Source organism: Lagopus muta, chromosome 2 (assembly GCF_023343835.1).
Source record: "Lagopus muta isolate bLagMut1 chromosome 2, bLagMut1 primary, whole genome shotgun sequence".
In the NCBI taxonomy this organism is placed as follows: Eukaryota; Metazoa; Chordata; class Aves; order Galliformes; family Phasianidae; genus Lagopus; species Lagopus muta.
The window spans coordinates 74858399-74884131 of NC_064434.1; the positions used below are offsets into that span (position 1 = coordinate 74858399).

At 38.5% G+C, this 25733-nt stretch overlaps 1 protein-coding gene across 6 annotated transcripts in view; it reads right to left on the reverse strand.

Moving 5' to 3' along the window:
* Positions 1 to 25733, reverse strand: part of PLD5 (phospholipase D family member 5) — a 227113-nt gene that overhangs the window by 166634 nt on the left and 34746 nt on the right. The window contains exon 2 of one of the 6 annotated variants that reach the window (XM_048936319.1): positions 1427 to 1505. The exons of 4 other annotated variants lie outside the window; for them this stretch is intronic. In XM_048936319.1, the coding sequence (XP_048792276.1) occupies positions 1427 to 1429 (3 nt within the window). In that variant the 5' untranslated portion in view covers positions 1430 to 1505. Of the gene's footprint in view, positions 1 to 1426; positions 1711 to 25733 lie in introns of those variants that run through there. One more of the 6 variants, XM_048936318.1, reaches the window with a different exon arrangement.

The window sequence follows — 25733 nt, forward strand, 5'->3', positions numbered from 1 at the left end:
AGTTATTGATTTCCTAATCTATGGTGTATGTTGAGAAGGGTAATAAATCTTTAATATATTAAAGTGTGTTTACAGTCATAACATGGAACATATAGGTTAAGACAACATTTCTGTACCTACTGTATTTCAGCATTATTTCTTGCTGAAACCACTCAGAATAGGAAAAGATCAGACAGCATTCGGGGATAGTTTTACTTCTAGAATTCTAGTCCTTGTACTGCTGAGCAACAACAAACAAACAAGACAGACAAACAATACCAAATCAGACCTTCTCACATCTGCTATGCGCTTTTCAAACTCTCATAGTTGCTATTTTAAAATTATTTTCTCCCATTTGAATCACAAAGAGAATAATTTCCCACACATCAGCTGGGCTGTCAAGGAAGCATATTTCAGTATTCTCCTGACTTTAGTAATTTGATTTCCTTTCACTCTGATGTAATGTAACTTTATAATCGATGCATTCCTGGACTTCAGTATGCACTTAAAACAAATGGCTGAGTTCCCATGTAGGAGATTGGTGGGAGTTTTTTGTTTCATTGCTGTTGTTGGTTTGGTTGTTTTTTTTTTGTGGTTGTTTTTTTTAATTGAAATACGCACATACTCAGTCTTAACAACGAGTCTTGGGAGTAAACTCTCCCCAGATTTGCATTTCCACCCACCAATTATTTAATACCTAAAAAACACCTGCTAGTAAAAGTATTTTATTGCATCTTCAGGCATTGCTTTAACTATTAATAGAATTGGCACTGACAGTAATTTCAGATTCTACATTAATGTGCTTTATATTCTAATTTTATTATTTTCATATTCAAATTGTTACGAAGCATAAAAGTACTACCCCAGAAAGTTTTCCTTCATTATTCCCCCTCGCATATATAATGTGACCAATAGGTCTTCACCAATTAAAAACACAGAAAAATAAAAACTTCCTAGCTCTCTGAAAGTAGAAAGGTACATACTGAGGAGCTCTGCTCCTTAAAAAACAAAACCAAAGAAAAAAAGCAGCACCTAAAAAGAAAACAGAAACATGCAACTTGCATAAGCAATCAGCATCAATTTTTTATATTTTTATGTATAAAATCTCTGTCGGTGTTTATTAATGTGAGATTATATTAAAAGCCCATACAGCTGTCGTCCTGCACTGGAACAAGCAGACAGACAGGCTCACATTTTACATCAAGTTCTAGTAGCAGTCCATCCCAATTTTAAAAGATTTTACATTAGCTGCACAATATGTTAAGTGCCAAAGATATTTGTCACCAACTTGCTTTGCTGATCTCTTTCAGCAAAACACTGAGGATGCCTCTGTAGCTTACACACACTGGTTTTGGTTTAAAAACTGTTTCCTACTAATTTAATCACCTTTCAAGCATTCTTTTCAAAGTAATAATCTAAAGCTGGTGAAAAGTAAAGCGCTTCTTACCATTCTGATCCAATATTTTCCACGTCCCTGGAGTCTCCCAGCAAGGAGCTGTTGTACTGCTTACTAGAGACACCGGAGGCTTTGGAAGCAGAGAATGTTTTATGTGGTTAAAATGTATCACCACTGATTATATTTCAGTCCCTCAATTCCTAGTCTTGATGCTCTGGAAATCAGCCAATCCAAGCAATAAAGAGGTTTGCAATAAGAAGGTGCAGGATTTTCACAGCGAATGCTTCATGAAAATGTTTTGCTTCTTGACACTTGTTTTTTTTATATCCACTAAATGTTAAAATAAATCCTGGCTCCCTCTTCCCTCCTCCTCTTTTTTTTTTTCCTCCCCTTCAAAATGAGATTCATATATTGTTCACAAGGGACTTCAGCACTTGCTACAGCTAGGCACAGTGCAGACAGGCTTCGTGCCAGATTCTGCATACATCTCTGCCAAGATACCTGAATCTTGACTTGCAACACACCCTGTTATTCCAAACATGGATCTTCCTAAGCCAAAGCTCCTAACTTTGCCAAAGCACAGAGTGTTTTGTGAGGTAGCCAAATGCCCCTTTGGATTCGTAAAGATTATTTGCAATGTGTTTGTTATTCGTCAGATTTTTTATAACACAGTTTGTTTTTTTTTAGTGAAGTCAAGGTGATGAGTTCCAAAGAGATGAAATGATCAGTTGAAACTTCTACTGCATGCCTCCAACCCCATCTCTCTCAAAAACATACACTACAGAAAATCTCTCTGCAATGCTGCGATTAAGGTTAATTACTTACTTCATATTGTAATGGTCTTAGTGTGCCCAGCAACTGTCCAAGATGCTGTGCTAGGCGTGATACAAATAAGTGAAGAAAGATCTGATTCCACAGAGTTTATTAGCATCAAAGAACAGAGTAAGTAATGGAAGAGAGGTGGAACCAAACCAAACAATGTCTAGTTTGACATGGACTTACAAAAATACCTTAACAACAATGAATTTATTTTAAAATTACATCTAGGAATAAATTTTAGATATCAGTAAGATTGAAAACTATTTTTGTGCACAGAAAGATCATAGTAAAAAAAAAAGAAACATATGTTACGGACATCATGGCAAGATGAGGCCGTTTTCCAAAAGGAAGCACCAATACAGAAATCCACTAAGCTAGATAGCTAAGCTTGACAGCCACAAGCAGTTTTCTTCAGTTCTAGCTGAAGAAGAAACATCTGAGATATATTTATCTGCAAATCTTTTTATAAAGATTAATTTGATTTACATTTACAGATGTGAACATTTGGTTCACAAATAAATAAAGTTCAATCCCTTTGAAATGCGGGAAGATGGAATGGAAAGAAGCACTGAAAGACTGATTAAGAAAAGAAGTGGGAAAAATTTGAGAAAACACAAAATTTCAGGAAGAAAACGGGCCACGGTGTCTAAGACAGCTGAAAGGTTAAAGGAAACCAGAATAGTGCACTAATTTTGTTATTTGATCAGAAAGCTGTCCACGAGGAGTTTCAGCAGTATGGAAAGAGCAGGAGCTGCACTGGGAAGCATCCAGTGCTACCCCAGAACTCAGGCAGTAACAGCAAATGACTTACAGGGAGACACTAGTCAGACTGCTAATGGATTCTGCTACAATAACACCGAGACCTAACAAGCAATTCTGTGAGAAATTCAACTGCAATTAATCAGGATTTAGGGGATATTTAATAAAAACTTCTTCATCTGAATATTTTCAGTTATCTTCCTAGTCCTGATAGTGTGCAAGGCAACAGAATAAAGTTGCACAAGGAAGAATTTCTTTGCTGAAGGGGTGGTTCGGTATTGAAGGGGCTGCCCAGGGAGGTGGTGGACTCACCACCACTGGAGGTATGGTACGGACATGACAATTAGGGACATGGCTTCCTGGTCAACTTGCACTGTTTGGTGGATAGCTGAACTTGATGATCTTCAAGGCCCTTTCCAGTGTAAATGAATCCATAATTCTATAATGCGCAAATATTTCCCAACACCCTTCTGAGAAATTTATGAAAGCCTTACATTAACACAAGATACCTACTGGGATAGGGATCAAATGCCAAATATTAAGATATGTAGCCAACACTTGTCTCTGTGTGTTTCTGCAATAAGTCTGTATGGAGCAGGGTGATATGACTCCATGCAAAACTCACAGTTTTCAAGTTTGCCTCTTGGTCAATGCAGCCAGGACGCCTTCATTGTATTGCTAAGTACTTAAGCATTAACTGAATAAAGACAGATTTCAGACTGAATTCTGGCACTCCATTCTAATAATTAAAATACACATCTTACAAACTTACAAATATAACCTCCTAAACTCAACAAATATTATTCATACAAGTATAGAGGCATAAAAAAAAAAAAAAAAAAAAAAACTTATGTTGGCTTCTTGCTTCAATAAATTGCCTTCTTCCTTACTCCTTCCAACATACATACTGAGGAAAAGGAGAGTCTTCATGGTGGACATAATATACTGATATAATTGCAATAGTTTAAACTTGAACCTCAACGTTTACATCTAGACAAGCCTTAAAGTTGAAGTTTTTGCATATGTCTTCTGGACAGGTCTACAGTTTATCTTCTTTATAAGAAGAAATCATATTCCTCCCAAGTTTGAGTTAAAGCCCTTAACTCAAACCATTAACCCTATGTTGACTGCCTACAGCCCTGTCCTGCAAATGCAGGCATATATTGTCAGGCTTGACTCCATGTGGCAGATTATCATCAAGAACCCCATGCTTTAGAAGCCATTTCAAAAGTCAGAAGAAATCTCTCAAAGGCATCTAACCACATTCTTCTAGCACCTGTAGAAATACAGCTAGCAGCCCATGTGATAAAAACACATAGCAATTCTTAAGCAATAGAATTGTCAATGACACAAGGGTATCCTTGAATGATCTAAATGATCAAGGAGCTCAGAAAGAAACTCACTGACAACCCAAAGTTGGATTAAAAGTAATCCGGTAATTGTGATGAACATAACTGGTGTTATCAGATCTACTTTTGCCTCCATGTTCTTTGTTACTTAAAACTTCACACTAGAGCCCTCAATCAGCAACAACTGAACAGCTGAATTAAGAGGTACCGAACAAAGCAATTGATCAAAGAGTTTCTACCCTGGTGGAATTTCTTTTATTTTGGCATTTGATAGCTGCATTAAGACAGGATGGGAAAAACAAAGTATCTCAATTTTTCAATTAAGGAAAAGTCCTAGAAAATAAATTAAATACAGAACTGTTGAGTCATTTTGGATTTGCTTGAGACACTGCAAAGCCAAATAGGACATACAGTTACAGTCTTCTTGGCACACTCTGTAAGCCTGACCAAATTGTCCCCAGCATTACGTAGCATCATCTCTCCCTACAGATTGTAATAAGTAATGAAAAGATCCATAGAAATCTTGCTATGAATGGCTAAAGATAGATCATAGTTCTAATATTTATTAAGACAAATGTACAAGCTATTACTTGGCTTTACAGTACTAAGGTAAACTAGGTTATGTTTGTCTGCATGAAGTCTAAACATCACAAAACAAACCAAGTTCAAAACTTCAAAAGCACTTACACAAGAGAAAAAAATGAAATAAAGGACTTTGAAATTTTAAATAATTTAATATTTCAGAAAATATGCACTTTTTTTTTTCCTATTCCTTTTCCAAAACATCACTCAGAAAAGGTTTAAAACCATCATGATAATTGGGATCAATACAGAATAGCAAAATGCACTCTTTTATGTATATTCAATTCAATCAGGAATGGGAAAACAGCAAATCAAGATGGAACACAGTAAGTTGTTTCAAAATCCTTCAACATTATCTTCAGGTTTAAAATTCAAACCCAGTTTAGCCTGTCTTTGTCAGATAGTCTTGAAAATATAATTGTTAAAGGCTTCAAGCACAGAGTCTTAAACTGTACCAAGACAGTAGAGAAATGAATAATCAAGACTGAAGAATTAATATGGCAATAAACATCTTTGCTTTTTGTGTCTCCACAGAAGCCTGGTAGATCCACAATACCAGTGTTCTGTGGGAATAAGAACAACATTCCTACATTTTTTTCTTTTACCATGATATTATTTGCGAGACTACATTTCAGATAGCACCTTCTCTGTTTGCTTAAGCTTTTTCACTAGGCCCATTACATCAAGATGAGCCCTAACATCCCAGCAGTTTGTTGCAGTCTTTGGCTATCATGATTCAGACTGGTTTTTCAGCTGCATCAAATGCAAGGGTAAGACCATTTACAGAATAGCAAAGCCCGATTAACACTATCAAAGGATGAAACAGGGCTGTAAAAATTTAGCTCTCCATCACTTCTTGCTTACTCAGCCCTGAACTGACATGCCAACTCACAATACAGGGAGCAGCCCTGTCCAACGCCAGCATCTGCTATTTAATAGGGTAGCATCAATATGCAAACAAAAATGAGTTTTCACTGTCATCAAGACAAAACTTTGTTATTTGTTAAGTTATTTTGGGAAGATGTGAAATCATGAGTTAAAGGTAAGAACAGCTGCAAAAGAACTGTCATCACATTCAGTAAATTTCTTTCTTAAAATAAAGTTTTTGCATCTACCAGATACAGCTGCAAAAACATATGAGTGCTGCCTCCCAGAGTCCAGCTGTCTGGAAACGATGCTTTCTTTTTTTGCTGTGGAACACCGATTCAGTGCCTACGGAATCATCTTCAGTGAAACAACAGCTAGACTCCCTGCCTCTGCCAACCATCACAGAGAGGGGGCCATGTAGGGCCTTCCCAGCTCCTGCTACGCACAAACTTAGGCCTCTCTACTGCCTTAACAGTGACACTAGATAACAGCTTCAGAACAAAGTTAAACCCATCTCTCCCACGCCCATAGGAACACCTGCCCACACAAGGCCATATCAGAAAGCAGTTACTAGGCCAGCTGTCCCCAGTGCTGCACAGCCTTGGCCACCCACTGCTCCTGCAACACCTGGAACAGCCCAGCTGCAGACAAGCCCTATAGAGACAGCTGTGAGGGCGGTGCAGGAGACACACTGAGAGGGTGGGCAGCTTCCACCTTCTGTCACCATCAGAGGGGAGGACGCTGTTTCGATATGTGCCACAGCCAAACATCTCCAAACAGCAGTATTTGATCCAACTACTGAAATTAGCACGAAATCACTGTAGGTGTGGTCTAGAGCAAGAAACAGATGTTTAAGGAAAGATGTTCTTCTGTTTAAAGAAATTAGGGCCCGAGGGAACAGCATAGAGCTATGTCAATGGATGGGCAGTGGGGATGGGGGCAGGGTCTGCACCAGAGGGCAGTGGGCATGGAACGGGCTGCCCAGGGCAGCGGGCACGGCCCTGAGCGCCGGAGCTTAGGGAGTGTTGCAATACTGCTCCCAGACACTGAGTTTGGATTTTGGGAGGTGCTGTGTGGAGCCAGGGTCAGAGTTAGTGCTCCTTGCAGGTCCCTTCCTGCTCCGGGTAATCTATCTTTCTATTTTTTAAGCATCTCAAATTAATTCAAAAGCTGTTTCTTAAGCAAACAAACCAAAAGATACAACAAGTCTGATCCTAATTTGTTTAATCAAAAGAAAAGACAAATAATCTTTATAATCTTTCTTCCCATATATGTCAGTGAATATGGCACACAGCCTTTAAATACTGAAATTGTTACCAATGCGTATACCTCATCTATAAGCAATTTCCAGCACTGAGAAAAACAGTTAACGGAGCAGTATTTCCTCCATTAACTTCCGTTCCCAAAGAAACACTTGCCCATGTTCCCAGCAGGAAAGAAGTCTCAGTGCCACAGACGTGCACAGCCTTCGGTTCCGCGGCGGCTCCCGGCAGCCGCTGTCCGCCGCCTTCCACCACGAGAGGGAGGTGCAGCACTGCGGGCCCCCGCTCCGCCGGCAGAGCGGGCGGCAACCACGCAAGGCTCTCGTTCCTTTATAATAAGCACTTGAATTAACTTAATTAAGCTCAGTAAGAACGATTGCAGTATATGCTAGTGAGTACTTAATTAAACATTGTTATACAAAAAGCTTACATAATGCATACGTTGAAAAGCAGCCGATTTTTAATGCGGCTAATCATCACACATACATTAGTACTTGGTCTCCTATGTAACAGCATTACTTGTGTTGATGTAATTCAGTTTGTTTCCATGAGAAGTCAGATACAATGTAATTTTCCTGGGTTGCAGAAGACATTTAATTGTGCTGCAGTACTCCGCTTATGCCAGTGTCAAACTGGGATAGAAGAGGAAGATGGCAGAAAGATCAAAGTTGGTGCCAATGAGCTGAGAACAAACTGAGAGAAACTGAACTGCACCAAGGAGATCTTCAGTTCAGTGTGAGCTCAGGGCTACAACAGATGAGGATTACCTACATCCGTGATCAAGACGTTCCTGCAGCACAGCCTTCAGAATGCAGGCGCCTGTTACAGAGGTGCATGCTACAAAGAAAGAGCTCTTGAAAGCTCTAGAGGAAACAAGCACAGCAAGGTACTACTGCAACATCACATCAGCAAGAGAAGGCTCAGAAAAGCACCGGATGATCAAAAGTCATCCAGTAGTGACAATAAAGTACTTGACAGATCAGGTGGCGTGATCTGAAGCAACAGGGCCAGGAAAGTACCCAGAGTGATCCAGCATAACTAGCTCAATGACAACTACAACCTACTTTAAAAATCAATGTTAACCTCACAAGCTGGAAATGGGCAGTTCATAAGAAAGAACTGAAAAGCAACCAAGTAGGACCAGCACTTGTTCAGGTACAAGACACTGGAATGCTGCGTGCAGTTGGCAGCGCTTATTAAACCCCTCTCCGAACAAACAGAGGCTGTCAGCAGGCAAAAGGCTGCTACAGATTTGTGAAATCTTGAGAAGCGTAGGTGTAAGCAATATGTACCTACAGTACAGGCTGAGCAGGAAATGGACCCACAAGGTTTTGAATGACATAGGAAAATTCCCTTTGCCGTGGAACAAGATCATCAGCATTAAGGAGCATCTGGACTACCATCCCATGAGCTGTCAAGTCTATCTGGCATGAGCTCTGCAAGAAAGACAAACTGTGAAGATACAATGAGGATGAAGCAATTGGCTTAGAGAAATTTGGTGGGATTTGGCCCCAAATTAATCCTTAGAGGCAGTAATGCGAGGTGCACTAGGGACGTACTGAAGAAGCCTCAGACATCACAGAAGAGTTTCCATACATCCATTGTGAAAAATAAAGAGAAATAGTGAACAGATGCTATCAAGTATCCGTGTATGATTCTGCACGTACACTGCAATGTATGCAAAAATGTCAAGAGAGTGAAAAATATTCAAGAGCTCAAAAAATAAGAATTTTCAGTACTAGAGCTGAGATTAACAACACTCAAAAGAGTAAACAATAGCAAGGACAAACATTCTCATACTCCAAAGGCTTTCTTGATGTTCTGAGAAAATGTCTGAAAAAGTAATTAGAGGATTACCAAAACTTTTATCAAAACAACAGACTGGAAAGTACTTTGGGAAAGGACACAGCAAGTGGCCAGACAACTGAACAGAAACGGTCTCTGAAAATGACAGCACATCTGAAAAACTGGAGATAGAAGCAGATGATAATCTGTCCCTCGTGCAACAAGGTGTGAAAGAAAGTACAATAAGGATGACTTGATTTTAGTGACAAGATCTTTCCAAGGCTTTTTACCCAAGTCCTATCTATCTATGTTGAAAAGAAAAAAAGATTTGAGGATGGACTGCTTCTCTAAAGACAGATGGAGTTTGCACTTGAGTCTTTGCCCCAAACTAACTGTTGGCAAATCCAGTGAGATTAACAGGAAAGATCTTTCATTCATTTTACCAGGCTTTAAAAAAAAGTTTGTTTAAAGAAGCATATTAAAATGGAGTATTCTTTGTCAAGTAGTTCGAGGCTCCTACCTTTGAAAAAGTGAAGTCAAGGGTCTCACAATAAACTCTGCAAACTGATGAGTTTAAAAATAAAAATGCTGAGAAAGAGTTGAGTTATCTCATTCTGAGACGGACAGAACTGATATGCAGAACTGCCAGTCCAAGATTTAAAGTACATACACTTTCAAATTAGACCAACAATCTGCTGCGATGCAGCTAAATTTGACCTAACAGACACACAGAACAGATGTCCAGAGAGCAACATTGCTTGTTTGCAAATATATATATGGTCTTTATTGTATATCATAAATATATGAAGTATAAATAATTACACTTAGATAAACTTTTGTGATGTGACAAGTTCAGACAACAGACAAGCATCCACATGGCTGCTTGCTCTTTTCTCCCCACTGATATGACAAGAGAAAGAATGGGAAGAAGCAAGCTTGTTAATTGAACAGAGACAATTTAGTAGGTGGAAAAGAAAAATACAGCAAGGGACACAGGAAATCACTCACCACCTCTAATAAACAGATTGATTGCCAGTTAGTCTGCAAGCATCTACCACAGAATTCAAACCCCTCTACCCCCTTCTTCTAAACTCCAATCACTCCAATCTAACTTCAGTCACTGAGTGCAGTGGTGTATGGCAAGGAAAATCCATCCTTCTGACCAATATGGGTAAGCTGTACCAGCTGTATCCCTCCTACAAACCTCTTTCCCACCTCAGGCTTCTTGCTGTGGGTGGCAAGTGAGAAACAGAAAAGGCCTTTATGAAGTGCAAGCACTATTCAGCAACAGCCAAAAAACATTAGTGCAATATCAACATGCATGTAGCCACAGATCCAAAACACTGCATCACTCTGTGCTATGAAGGCTGACTACATCCCAGCTGGACCCAGAACGCCTCTTTTGCAGCTGACTGTAATCCCAGGAGAAAAGGACAACAACCTGAACAGCTTCATGCACTTGCAAAGTCTTAACACGAGAAAATGTTACTACACTCTAAAGTAATACCTCCTATGTATTTCCACAGAAACTAAAAGTAGGTACAAAGAAACACAATAACGCTATTTGCTAGAGCAAATTCTCATCTATAAAACACTATTTTTCAACACAGTCGTTACCATTACCTATGTGTTTTTGCTAGCAATGAACAAGAGCCTTATAAAGCATAGGTTACCCACTGTTTCACAGCTGCTATGATGACACTGCTGCTAGGAAAAAGTTGTCTATGCAGTCCATTTTTCATTGGTTTAAACCAACAAACTTACAAGGCTCCGTATCTGGACAATATGGTGGGCATGATACGACAGACCAGCCAAGATTGGCAATACAGTCTATGATCTTCAAACTGATATAGGGCCTGGTACTACCATGTTGCAAGAGAAAGACTGCCCTCTTCTCTGGCCTAGTTCTGGAATTTCAAGCCTTCGGCTTAGTCAGCAGCAAAACGAAGCGGTCAGAATGATAGTTTGTCTACATTCCAGGAAGTCTGGAAGGATCAACTCCTTTACTATACCAAAAGGCAGTGCACATGATTTAATCCATTGAAGTCTACATCTAGAGCTTTTTCTTCTATGGGGAAATCACATGTCACCACTCTGAGGACTGCTGTTTTAACTCCATTTCATAGTAGTGACGCCAATTCTTGCCACTGGAAATTATGCAATCCACAAAACTGTCACATTCAGCCTTCTGTTGGTTAGATAGGTCCTGACAAACTTGCATACAGTGTTGTTTTTCTTCCTGTGCGAGTATTCATGGGACCCACTTGGTGCAAGCTCTGCAACAATATTTCAGTGTTGCCACCAATGTTGCTTTCTGGAATGTGGCTTGTTTTTCATGCTGCTTTAACCACTGCTGAAAGACAACACCCACAGTCTCTCTGCATTCACATCAAGTGTCAATGAATGTCAACAGGTACCATTTTTTCTGCATGGAGGAATTTGACTCCACCATTTGCTTTGTATACACTTTCATGTCAGACACCATTCTGTCAGACTGCCCTTTTTCTGCCATCTGTTGCACAGCAACAGCACGTAACAGAATATTGGTGGAAGGTTCAACCTCCATAACCATATCACAACCATCCACTTCTGATGTTGCAGGCCAACATAATAAATCAGGAGGCATTACTTTCCTAGCATCATTAACGTCTCCCCTGAAGCCCTCGCAGAGTTGATGTTAACTCAAAAGATACTAAAGAAGTACATTGTCTAAAATCAGCTACAACTTCACACATGAATATTCTCAGCTTTACTCATTGATGTTTCTACTGTTTGCCTGGAGTCAGCTGGTAAAACAACATCAACAGCATCAGTAAAGAAACAAGAATAGGAAAGAACTGATCAATAGGCTGGAGTTAAGAAAAACAAGACCAAAACAAAACAAACAGTTTCACTTCTACAGACATCTTCTAGATGAAAGATGACCTGGCTGCTTGTAGAGCTTTGCAGGCTAGCAAGAAGTGACTGGACAGCAGAATAGTGATGGAATAGCAAATTTATTTATGCATGTGTGTTGAAGCATGAGATAGAACAAGAATTTACTATGTACCAGGTGCAGAGAGTCACTGTAAGGCACTGACAGAAGCAGAAAGGAATAACAGACATTTACAGTAATTTAGATTAATACCCACATTTCTGTAGCGAAGGTGAAAGCTACTGTCCAGAAATTTATTTAATGCCGAGTAATGAAAAACTTAATGAATTTATTACCAGTCAAGTTGAACTGAAGGCACAGTTTAAGTTCATTAACGACTTAATTACCTAATGATTTTAAGTTGTCTCCAGCTAGTCCTGTGCATAATTAAGGCATGGGTATCCTTCTTAGCCGAATTCTTTAGTGGTTCAGGACATAGTCTCCAGAAGTTTCAATTGTATTTCTTTTGTTTATACAACTGAGAAACATGGCCTTGAGACTGAAGAGTATCAGTATGACCTGCCAGGAAAAAATCTGTTTTGAAAAACTAAGGATCAGAGAAAAGAGAAGAATCTCACACACTATGGAAAGAAGCCTTAAACTCTTATTTTGAGTACCCATACCTCTCTTACTTTGCTCAATGTATCTTTGGGTGACGAGCAAAATACTTTCATCCAAAAGATGACCTGATGCCATGTTCTTATCATTTTTCAGGTAAACAAATGATTCCCTAGGTGATGCACAAAATTCTGCGGAGCAATGGCCAACTCTCTCAGTCTGAAATTAAACCACATCACAGTACCACACTTCTCACTACTGACTCAAATCTAGTGCATTCCTGAGGAGGCAGTTCAATTCTACAGTAAAAAAGTACTTGGGCTCAAAGTAGAGGGAAAGCAAAAATTATCTGAAGACAAATAAATTACCTGTAAAATATTACATGCCAAACATAAAAAAGCCCTGCCATTTAAGACTTTTGCCAGTCTAGGCATGTGGAAAAAAAATCACCTGCTTGTAAAAGGTTATACAAAGTATAACCTGCTTATACAAAGTAACCCTAAAAAAGAAAAACTCATCAGGAACTAAAAAAAACAAAGTTGCTGGAAGATTCTGCCCTAACAACACACAAAAATTATGACTACTAAATATAGGAGTACACAAAACATCAAGAGTGGTATCCATCTGTGCTTTCAATGTTATGTTTGTGAATGCTGTGATTTTATTTTCAGCTTCATCTGAACAAGCTTCAGTAAAAACAGATCCCAGTAACCCACACAAGGAGCCCAAGAATTTACAACCTGCATATCAGAATACTGAGAACATGGTTGAAGCTGCTTCCACACTGCAGCACTTTGCTACGTCCTCATTGGTTAAGAGCTCAGAGAGGCTCGTCCCAAAAAGAATCATCTCCTGAGACAGATGTTAGTTCTTGACTGAAGAATCTGAAAGATCCAGTGCTCAGATTTAGTTGATAGATTAATTAAAATGCTTTCTATATAATATATTTTCTACCTTGATAATCCTTCTCCTAGGAGAGATCATGAAGTTTATTTCCATTATTTACAAGGATTACACAACATTTATCTAGCTAACAGAATAAAACCTGCTGAATATATAGACTAATTTCCTCAAGACTACAACAGCCGGAAATTGCTGTAAATAATTTGACCACTACCTGGAGGCAAAGCCATAGCCTGTCAGCATAGTTGGAACAGTTTACAGGAACCACTCAAAACATGAATCAAGCTGGGCTGAGTTCCAAATTTCTTACCATGGACCTGAATAATTGATTTCTTTTTTTCCTCCTGTTTTGTTTTGCACCACTTTATTTTCCATTTATTATTAGATAAATTATATTTGAATTCTATTTGCTCTATTAATAACTGGAGGTAGATACTGACACCTTCTTCTACATCGTCTTTTTCTAAGACTGCATTATTCTGTTTTTCAGGAATGCATGCTTCTCCAGGCAACTGACTGTGACTACACAAAGTACAATTTTTCATGTCTCCCTGGGGCCACATCACACAGTATATGCAATATTGGCTTAAAAAAAACAAAAACAAAACCAACACAGAATAAAATAAAAACACCTAAAGATCGGATTTGCTCTTGGTCTCAAAGCTGAGAAGTTGATTGCTTCACAAAAAGCAGCCTCAGAAAAGGAAGTCAGACTTCCAATGGAGTTATATCTAGGTATCTTCTGAGCGCCTGTTTTTCAGTAGACTGTTTTCAGAGTCCTACTGAGTCCTCTGAGCTGTGCAGAGCATTCATCTCAGACTTGATTTGAGACATATTTGTGTAGGAAAACAACAGATCCTTTCCTAGTCAACAGACAAAAGCTTCAATTCCATGAAGTGAATTTTTAAAATTATGCAAATGTAAGGCCTACTTTGTTTTACTGAAGAGTCTATTTTTCTGGCAACATGATGGGTATGTCTAAATTCATATTTTAGCTTGCTCCAAGAGCATACTTCTGCAACTGCGTAAATCTCTTAACCATCCCTGTCTTGCACTTGGAGATGAAGTGCCATTCTGTTTTGGATACCAAAGAGTAGGAAAGAAACACTCCCGAGACAGATAAATCCATTAATACTACAGAAAACAAAGGTGACAGCAAATTATAAGATCACTTGTCTCTTTTGGGTCTGGAAAACCCAAAGCAATATAGGTTTGGATGAAGCTCTGGTCGGGGCATTGCACGTGCACTGATCATATCTGTAGAAAGGCTTATTCATTCTACTTTTACTTTCATTTTTGTAGGGTCTTGCTTCTTACACAGAGTCAACTACCACTCACAGTAATTAAGTGTGGAATACGGACTTGACATTGGGGAGGACTCAGGTGTCAGGGACATATGAAAACTGGGGCCAGATGCCTTTACAATATTTTCAATAAAAAAGACAAACAAAAAATGAAATACAGTGGCTAGGATGGTTCAACCTCTATTGCCATACCACCAACATCTGCCTCTGACATTGCAGGGCAACATAGTAAAATAAGAGGCATTACTTTTGAAGCAGCCTTCCTAACACTGGACATACAACACAGAAAGGCTAAATCTGAATCCACAAGAATGAATGCTAAGGTCTGTAATACACACACATGGTTTTTATTTGTATTTAAAAACACGCTAGAACGATCTATAAGGAACCTATTAGAAGAAGAAAGATAAAGATTGTAACCTGAAATAATCTGAAGGCATTAATAAATGAGAAATAACGTTCTGAGAAAGAAAGAATTTGTTTTAACTTGGGTTTGTGCCTTACACAGCTGGAAATCAAGTAGTTAAAAACAACAACAACAACAACAACAACAACAACAAATCTGGGTGAGATGAAATGTAAAATAATACAATTATGGCTGGATTACAATGCATATACATAGATATGTATATAGATATAGATGCACTTGTTACAAAAACATTTTCTGAGCACTTTACTGAAGAAAGTTGACCCAATGATTCCAATCTCCTGAGAAACATGAACAACTATTAACTGGCTGAAAAGTAGCAATGCAGCCATTACAATGGACAGAGTGAAGTCTGATTTACACAATCCCTTCGCTCCTGCACAACGCTTATTCTGCAGCACTCTAAATCTACAGGCACTGAAAACATTGGGTTCCCCAATGACAAGCAGTGCAAAATGTGAACAGGTTCTAAATCATCTCCCAAGCTCAAAGTAGGTGGTAGGAAATAAGGCTAGGATGGCAGAACAGTTAATCTTTGTTATTAGAAAATATCTATATATCAGAAATTAGTACTGGTTTCCTTCAGCATGCACAATTATAGAAATGTTAGGGTACCTAAAACTACAAGATCTATTTACAGAAAAATACATTTTTGATAGAAGATAACATTCCTTTTCAGCAAAAAATATCATGTCACATCTGATAAAGCATGACTTTCTATTATTCTAGAGGTTTTGTTTTTACTAGAAGAGAAAAAGGTACATTGTACAAACATGGTTACCCATTCATCTTTAAATAGAAAGGGGAAAAAAAAAAAAAAAAAAAAAAAAAAAAAAAAAAAAAAGAGAACACCCTAAATACCAAACCCTTTGGTAACCGCAATATAATACTACAATCCTTTTATGAAGAAATAGTCTCAATATTTTAAAGAATGTCAGGTTAACTAGCAAATCAATACCTAGGCTGAATATTGTCTTTTAAATGAAGCATGACCTAAAACCCTCAAAACAATGGCTTTGCGCTAACCAGCATTGCATAAGCCATCAATGTTATGTTCCAGAGAAATAAACTGATACAAGAAGACAGAGAAGGTAAGACAAATTAATAGAAAAACACACAGTGCATGAGAATTTATTTTATGTTATGAGAAACACGTGCATATCCAATTTGCTTCAAAATCCTAATGCAATTATACCACAGGCTACATCTGTATATAAGGCAGAACTTTCTTTGAACTGAAATGGAGTAACTTATTCAAGATACAACAGTAAAACCAAGTTGTTGTTGTTGTTGTTGTTAAGTATTAATAGCTCTCACAGACCTGGTAAATTTGTAATGAAAAGAATATTATTTCACCACTTTAATAATAACTGTAATGAAAAAGACTAGCTAAAAGTAATAATTCCAGAAAATGCAAGACAGTCTAGTAAGCTCTAAATATTTTCATACCAGCAGATGTTATTTTTGTTTGTCCTGATGCTTAAAAAGTAACATCATCCACAGTTATATATTACACTACGATACACTTAAAACAGCCCAGGGGTATAAGCATGGAATATGTGCTTTTCAATGAACTTCCAGCTCTGCTTTTTTGTGATTCACTCAAGAGAACTACATATTTTGTGGGCAAGTTTCCAGTGATTCAATTATGAAACGTAGCTCCTTGTAAAAAATAAAGTATATATACACTATTACACTGTTTTTTTCTTCCCCTCATTTCCCTGCAAAGCAACCTTTAAATTCCAATGAAGAGTTACATAAGACACTTATTACACCTATTTTAATTTAGCAGTCTTTCACCACTACAACAGGTATCACTTTGCAGGTGTTCATCACATTGCTTGCCTATATAGGCAATAATCTTACTTTAAAAACGCATTTTATAAAGTTATGTAGAAATGCAATCAAAGGAGTTAATAGCCATCTATCAAAGGCTGCCTGTTGGTTTAAATAATTACTCCAGTTATCTAAGAAAAATGAAATGAGCTGGTAATTTTTACAGATTTATTCAAGCATTTACATGATTTTGTTCTTGATCTTTCACAGGCCACGATGTGCCCATTTTCACTGAACATATCATTTAATGCATATTGTAACCTGCAAGTCTCGTTTTACACAGGAGGTGAGAAGGTAAACAAAACCTATGTGGGTACCAACTGTGACAGTCTCTCAACATGGAGCTGGACCACTTCAGCACATTCCCTCCTCTCACACTGCCAAATTGCTCAGGCTGGCAGACAGACTTCACCATGTGCTGATAAGGTAAGTACCTCTCGCCTCAGCATGGCATCTAAGTTGTACATGAAAGCTTTCGGAGGATGGAAATAACTAAATAGCACGGAACTGTGAGACTTTCTGCATAAACCAGCCTCAAACTCACTAAAGAGATCTGTAATACATTAGTGTTAAATATTTTTCTCAGTGCAACAGTACACAGAAACATACAACAACTATTCAGTGAGATGCTGTACCTATGCCCCAAGCAGTTGACTTCCCAGAAGACAGCAGCAAAGATCAGGAGGGAGCCTGATAAAAGGCCTAAACACGGCTTTAGACACTGTCTTCAAAAAGACTTTCATGAAGAAGGCATTAAAGTACAATCTGGATGAATAGACAAGAAAGTGAAATGAAAATCAAGTGAAGGGCAAGATCCAGAGGGTGATGTCGAGGGCAAAAGAAAATCCCGTTGAAAGCCAATAACTAGTGGCACAGGTCAGGAGACAGTACTGAGTCTGGTGCTGCTGAGCAGTTTCATTAGAGAGCTGGATAAGAGGATAGAGTATAGCCTCAACAAATATGCAAAACTGGGTGCAGTGGCTGACATACCAGAGAACCTTGTTGCCATCCAGAATTTTGACAAGCTGGAGAGATGGGCTGACAGAAATCTCAGGCTATTCAACAAGGAGAAGTACAAGGTGCTTCACCTGGGATTGAGCATGCCCAGGTAGCAGTACAAGTTGAAAAGTATCCAGCCAGAAAGCAGCTTCACAGAAAATGATCTAGGGGTCCTGGTGGACACCAAATTGAGTAGGACTCATCAACGTGCCCCCATCCCACAGGTTAACAGTATACTGGGCTGTGTTGGACAAGGCATAGCCAGCAGGTAAAAGTCGCTAAGTACATGGAAAGAATCAGCAGTGTGATGTCACATCTGAAGTGTGGCATTCAGTTCTGGACTCCTCTTTACAAGAGTGACATGGACATAGGGCCACAAAGATTAAGGTGGCAGCACATGATACACAAACTAAAATATAGGAAAATCCATCTGAAACTTAAGAAAAAGCTTTTTTACTGTATGAGTGAATGAACATTGGCACAGGTAGTCAAGGAACGTGATGGAGTCTTATTCAAAAGCTAAGACAGGAACAGATCCTGAACAGCCTGCTTCACGTGTCTCTGCATGAGCAGGGATGTTGGATAAGTAGTCCTTTCCAAACCAATTGCTTCTGTGACAGCACAGCATGACTTCACTTGCAGGAGCTCTTTTCCCCAAACCTTCCTTGAGTTTCTTTCCTCCCCCAGTCTCAGCATTCCAGGCTTCTGTTCTGTTTTTTTATTATTTTGTTTGGGTATTTCTATGGGAGACGTCTAGGGAAAGCAAGCACATTTTACATTGCCCATTCTGAGAACAGAAGCCACGATCAAGATTTTGACTGTGCTCAATATTTTCAATTTTTTCAATATTTTTGTGTGGTATTGAAATAGAGAATAGTTTTGATATTAGCCTTTTTCTTCCCCCACAGGTGCAAGGGAAAAAAAAAAAAAAAAGAAAAAAAAAAAGCATCTGGGTTTTTCTGTTTCCAAAGGATTCTACTTCTTTTCAGAAACAGGATGAAATTGCTTTTAGTAGTTAGATCCAGCAGATCAGGCTGGCTGAATTCACCATTTTTCATTTCTCTGTAATCTCTTCTACTTAATGCAATGAAGGCCATATACTACAGTAACATTTTTCAGAACATTCACTGTACCAGCATCTCCTGATGGTTTTTCATTTTACTTTCTCCAACAATACCTTGCATTGCTTTTCTAAATATTCAAGGATAAGATTCCTAAGTTGCTCTCAGAAGCGATGGTCACCCAGAATACAAAAAGAGTAGAAGGTGCTATAAAATAATTATTGCAATGTATGCATCGTCCATGTCTGTGTTAAGAAGTGCACCCCTGAAGGGAGCCAGACAAGAAGCGTTCTGGGGGGAAATGAAACGACTGGTGAGTAGAATCAGAATTTATACTAGTAGTACATATTTAAATAAAAAAAAAAGTAATACGTCTCAAAGTTTCACCCTTCCTTACAGAAAAGAATAGTTAAATTACTATATTAGAAGATTGAAGATAAAAATTATCTGAGGTTGCTTAAAGTCACATAAATGTTCTCCAAAATATTTTCTTACTGATTGCTCATATCAATACTGCCTTTCAGAAAACACATGGTCCACAAGGCTCTAGGCCCACACATATTTCATGGAAGCAAAGACATTTTCTGAAGAACAATCAAGCCTTACCTAGGAAGCAGAAGGCTGGTCTACAGAAATAACTTAGTCCTGTTATTTTGGAAAGTATTTTTCCTTTAATTCTTTCATCTTGGGTAAGTAGAATTTTACTTTCTGAGACATCACTGGATTATGCTGACATTTACATTAAAAAAATCTGCAGGTAGTTGAAATAATCTGTACTCAAATATAATTGTGTATCACAACAGCCTGCAGCCTCAGGCTCAGATATCTGGGTTCCTACTCTGACAGAGACAGCTCTAGAAGGAATATAACAGGTGATGAAGTCAAATACATCCCTAAAGATATTATTTTGCTTTGAATTTCAACTAACTCAGAAGTATAGCAGCTAACAAAAGAGAGAAGCTACTGATGAGCTCCTCTTCTCACATTTCTACTTCTCTCTACAACAAATTCGTCTCACTTTGCAGCAGCATGATTAATGGGTCTGATTAATTATCTAAAAGAAATTTAACAATTTCATTAAGGTGGAAAGGTATTTAAATTGCCAGTGAATTCAGTAAGTTGGTCAACTCAGTTTCTGGCCACGTGATCACAGTCAGCAAATAAGGAAGGTGGCAGACTACGTAACTCAGGAAGCTGGGCATCACTGAACCAGATGAGACTTTATATTTGTTTCCTGGATCATCTAAATCCAAAATGAAATGAAAGTTCAGTACCATTTCCCACACTCAGCTCCATCACTCTTCCACAGAGTAGCCATTTTCAGGAAGGCAGAAGACTTTCAAGCTAATCAAGCTAAGCTAATTTTACAACAGAAGAAACCTCTTGCAGATAAGGAAACAGTCACAGTCTTCAGTATCAAAGTAGCACTTCTATTGTTAGTTATTCCTATCTCTACTGCAAAAAAAAAAAATTAATTTCAAACAGAGTCCCTAAGTCTCTCCATCAGCATAGCAGACAAATTGCAACAGTTTAATAAGGGAGTCATCTTGAGAAGGTAATAGCTAGATGTACTGAAGGACAGGTAGAAGGGAGGAATTTACATCCCTTTCCTTCTCTAGAGCAAACCTGATTAACATGAGCTATCTTGACTAAGGGATGGGGGGGATTACAAAGTGAAAATGGTTGCTTTCTGTATGCAATGATCAACTCTGTGGACAAGAGGAAAGCAGAAAATGTTGCTAATGTCTATCTTGACATTAGCAATGCTCTGTGACTGACTCCCTTATAATCCTTCAAGAAATTGGAAAGATGTGCATTGAATAAACAATAGTTATTTCATTTCCATAGTCGTAGAACCTTCAAGACTATTTTATTTTCAAAGTAGTTTTCCACTGCAAAGCAGTATAAAAACTACTTGAGTACTGACATGAATCAATTGCAATTTACCTGGAATAAGGAGCGCAGAAAGAAAAAACCCTACAGTTCAGAATCAGTATGGTTAAACAAACTAGTAAGACAGCTACATATCAAAATCAATATATAACTTTTAATCCATTTTACCTGTTTTCAGGTGATATTCATACATACATACATTTAGAGTGGGCTTTTCTTTTTTCACCAGGAAAAAAGCTTCAGAAATATTTGTGCAAGTGAATACTTGCAAAATGATTACCTCAAGTGTGCTAGCATGCCTATCTCAGAATCAATGACTCTCTGCATGTGTTTTTAAAAAATAAAATAAAATAAGATAAAGACATATTATTTGTATCCAGTTGTACACAGATTTGTAAATAAATAAGGATTTTAAAACAGTAAAAGCTACCAAAGAACTAGTGTACTGAAGTGGGACTGCATTAGAACTCTGACACAGTTCGATTACAATACCTCTGGCATTTGAAAAGCAAGAGTTGCCTCTACGTTCAGTCTAAAACACTTCATTTTTATTTTTTTTCCTTAAGTGGTCTATGTAGCTTCCATACTCCTTATTTAAATCTAACATAAGCTAGTTAAATGAACCAATGACTCCACACGTCCTAGAATCAGAATAAGTGGTTCAAATATCTGTTCTTTTATTATGTTAAAAAAAAAAAAAGCCACATAAACATTCTCATATACCTTGCTAATACACAGCAATGCCAAAAAGGAGTTGGAGGTTTGGTGGACGGCAAGCTATAATAAGGATATGAGCCAGCAAGATGCCCTCACAGTCCAGAAAACAAACCGTACCCAGGGCTCCATCAGAAGAAGTGTAGCCTGCAGTTGAGGGAGTTTATACATGGACATTCATGACAGAGTTTCATCTCAGCCAGAGCCTTCAGGTGAAATCACAGTTCACCTTTTAAGTGACCATGCCAAAGAACAGAAAAAAAGCAAATACCAAAAAAGACAACAACCCTATTTCTAATTACTTACACAAAAATACCAAGCTAATACCCTATAACAGATTTGAGGTTTGGCTTTTGTATCTGAAAAATAACTTTGTATCTGATAAAAAAACTTTGGCCCAAAGTTCTTTCACAGCAGTTCTTCTCTTTAGATTTGCTCTCTAATCCAATAGCTCTCACTGGCTTAATTGGACAACCTGATGTTCTCCTTTCTGAGGCCTTGAAAGAGCTTCTGTGTTTCTATCACCACCCTAATACAGACAACAACTTCTCCAATACCAATGGTTATGTTGTTTTTAACATTACATCATCACATCATCACGAAGTCCCTAATTAGACATGCAACCATTATTTGGAATTATATTTTGGGAAGGCAATAATGGTGGCAATAATTGAACTCTCAGCAGTAGCTGGTTCCTCAAACCACTATACTCAAGGTGGAACTTCTGTACTCAGAACCTGAAGAAATTACCCAATTATACTATCAAAAATTCACAACATCCAGAAGTAAACTGAGGACATTTAATATCAAACAGAATAAAAGGATAAAACATAGCAACAACTGTTTCTAAAGGTTCTTATGAAAAATGTTCCGCTTCCAAATACTGAAAAAACAAACACTTTAAAAATCCCAGCCAGTTGGTGGGGAAAATCTTTTAATAAATAAATAAATAAATAACAGCAAGAGCTCAAATATAGTCCTCCAATTATTCTTACTACAAAGGAATCTCTGTGCCTTTTTAAGAAGGGACCTGGGGGTGTTGGTTGATGCTCAGCTGAACATGAGCCAACAGTGCGCACAGGTGGCCAAGAGAGCAACGGCATCCTGGCCTGCATTAGAAATAGTGTGGCCAGCAGGAGCAGGGGGGTAAACATTCTCCTGTAAGCACTGGTGAGGCCACATCTTGAGTACTGTGCTCAGTTCTGGGCCCCTCACTACAAAAAACAAAAGACATTGAGGCCCTGGAACGTTTCTAGAGAAGGGTGAAGAAACTGGTGAGGGGTCTGGAGCATAAGTCTTATGAGGAGTGGCTGAGGGAGCTGGGATTGTTCAGTCTGGAGAAGAGGCTCATTGCACTCTATTACTTCCTGACAGGAGGTCGTGATGAGAAGGGGTTTGGCCTCTTCTCCCAGGCAACAAACAGGACCCGAGGAAATGGCCACAAGTTGTACCAGAGGAGGCTTAGATCAGACACAAGGAAAAAACTTTTTCTCTCAGAGAGTGGTCAGGCACTGGAATGGCTGCCCAGAGAGGTGGTGGAGTCATTGTCCCTGGCAGTGTTCAAGAGGTGTCTGGATGAGGAGCTGTGAGATTTGGTTTAGTGGCTTGTGGTAGCAGTGGTGATGGGAGGATGGTTGGACTAGATGATTCAACCTTGTGATTCTATGTATCCCTCCCCCTATTTAAGGAAAGCGTTTTTTTAAAAAAGAAAGTCAGCAAAAACAAAACACTTAGCTGAGCTTCTATATTTCTATCATCAAGTACAGAGGTAGCCTGAGAAAGCTTAGATATTTCAAATACTTCATGTGTTTCTTGTGCACTGTGGCTTCTAAATCATGAAGTATTAACATACAGTATTGCTCCCACAACAAGCAAGCGTTTCTATATCTGTTTTAGACTGCTGCTCAGATCAGAAGAAATCCTACTTACTACCTGCACAAACTAGCTTCAAAGAAGCACTCCGTTACCTACATCTGAAAAATAAGAAGTATGGGATCCCTTGCTCAGGAAAAAGATTTCATAAGACTCAGAACAATTTTTCTTGTTCCCTTCAATATACAATGGTACTGTTGCTTTTATTTCCGCTCACTGAAAACATCCAAGCTTTCATTTAATTACAAGGAGAGGATTTTCTGAAAGAATTCACTGCTGGTTGGCATAACAAAAACCACACTTGTATCAAAAACTTCATGTAATTGTGGCCTTTTAAATTATTAGATATTCACAAGGTTGGCACGCAATTCAAACCTTCCATTTTCACTGTAAATTCAGGGTTTTCATAAGTGCAAATTCAAGATTTATGAGCTTAAGTCACTTAAGATCTTCAGAAAGTGTTATCCTGCAGTTCAAGACTTAGATATAACCCTTGTGATAGAACATATATGTAGAACTTACAAAATTATTTCACTCGCCGAATCTTCAGTGGGAGCTCTACACAAAAAAAATCCAGCTGGGAGGTGACACGCAATACCTAAAATAGGGCTGTGGACTTCCCAGACAAGTCAGAGGGAGGGGCGGGGGGGGATGTGAAGCATGGATTAGGGTATTAAAAAAGTAATCATCAGCTTCATGGAAGAAGCAATGAGACAAAATTACAGCAGTAAAAAAAAAAGAGTCTTGATTTGGGCAAGTAAATTGGTTAAAGTAGGTAACAGTATCCCTGGAAAAGTAAAAAGGGAAATAATTGTACAACACGGCTGTCATGGTTTTGTGATTTTTGGCTTTTGGTATTCCACATCATAACATCATGTGGGGCACTGGGACTTTAACTGTCAATGCTCAAGTCCTGGGTACCTGCCCTGAAGAGAAGAAGAACTACATTCCCCAGGGGACCTTGCGGTCAGGGAGAGGAGGTTTAACTCCTGGCAAGGTCACCTGATTTCTCTTTCTTGCCTGCCCTTCGTCGTGGATGCTGCTCCCGTCTCCCCGCTGCTCAACTGAACTGCGCATCTCAGCGTTGTGGTGAGGCCTATCCACCTTTTGGACATTCTCTCTCTCATTATATTTGATTTATTAGCTTCAATTCTGATTATATTGTATTATAGTGTGTTATCTTGCATTCCGATAATATACTTAGTAAATTAGTTTGTTTCTCCTCAGATCGGTGCCACTGTTTTAATTATTTTGGGGTCTCCTGTTTCCTTTTTTTCCGGAGGCACGGATCTGCAGATCCCTCCACCCCGCTCGTCACGGAACCGGGCCGAACCAGCCCTTAAACCGTTGACAACGGCAGATTTTTTGAAACTGGATAAGAAGCAACAATTACTTAGAACCAAACAGATTGCTTGGAACAGACTCAGCAACACAGGCCAGGTGAATAAAGTAGACAAACTTAAAACTATATATATTTAAAAATTGAGATTTCAGTCTAAAGTTTCAGTTGTCATACAGTTGCAGAAATGAACTTGTTTAGGCTGATGCATATCAAGACCATATGCAATACATCCAGAGAAGAGAGACTGGTATATTCCAGCTTTCCACAGGAGTTTGCTGCACCTGAACCAAGAGAACCAACCTCAGACAGAAGAACACCACATGAAATGGAATAAAGCAATACAAAGGGCTAGGTGCTATCTGCCTGCCACATGCCCAACAGGGAACTGAAAGAAAAGTCAGCAGAGACAAAAGCTTACAAAGACAAGTGCATTGTTTAAAGGGGTAACATTTTCAAAAACACTTAAGTGACTTTGTTTCTCCTTACGCTCAAAAGAAATGTCACTGTTCAAACAATAAATCACAGTCCCCACAGGGGCCTAAAACAGCATTTGATATATTTATGATCTTTTTGTGCTCACGGCATCCCAAATACATGCCAACCTTCAGCATGGCAGATTTGGCAACAGTCACATTACACAAATATATCACTACAAAAGAACTTTAAGATAATGTTTAAATTTCAGGGCATCATTCATCAATATCCTTTTATGTTCACTTGTTTTAAGCCATTTTTAAGTTACGTTTCCTTCAAACATCCCAATCATCTGCACCAACCAGGGCGACTATGAAGTCCTCAGTTATGCAACACAACTTACTGTAAAGATGCATCTTCTTAGAGATGTAGAAATTACAGATACAACAGAGGCAGCACAGAAGACGCTCCATACAGTACTGTTTCAAGCAGCACTTACAGGAGTCTGAGTGCAAATGACTTTTTATCTAGCAAACAGCCCAGGTTGACTCTTTCTGAAGAGTGCTGTTTTTTCATGAAAAGACACATGAATAAATAAAACAGTGTAGCAAATACTTCAGACTGTGACTGAAGCCACCTCTATGGGAAGGAGAAGCTCACTACCCTACTAGAATATGTATTTACATATACATTACATA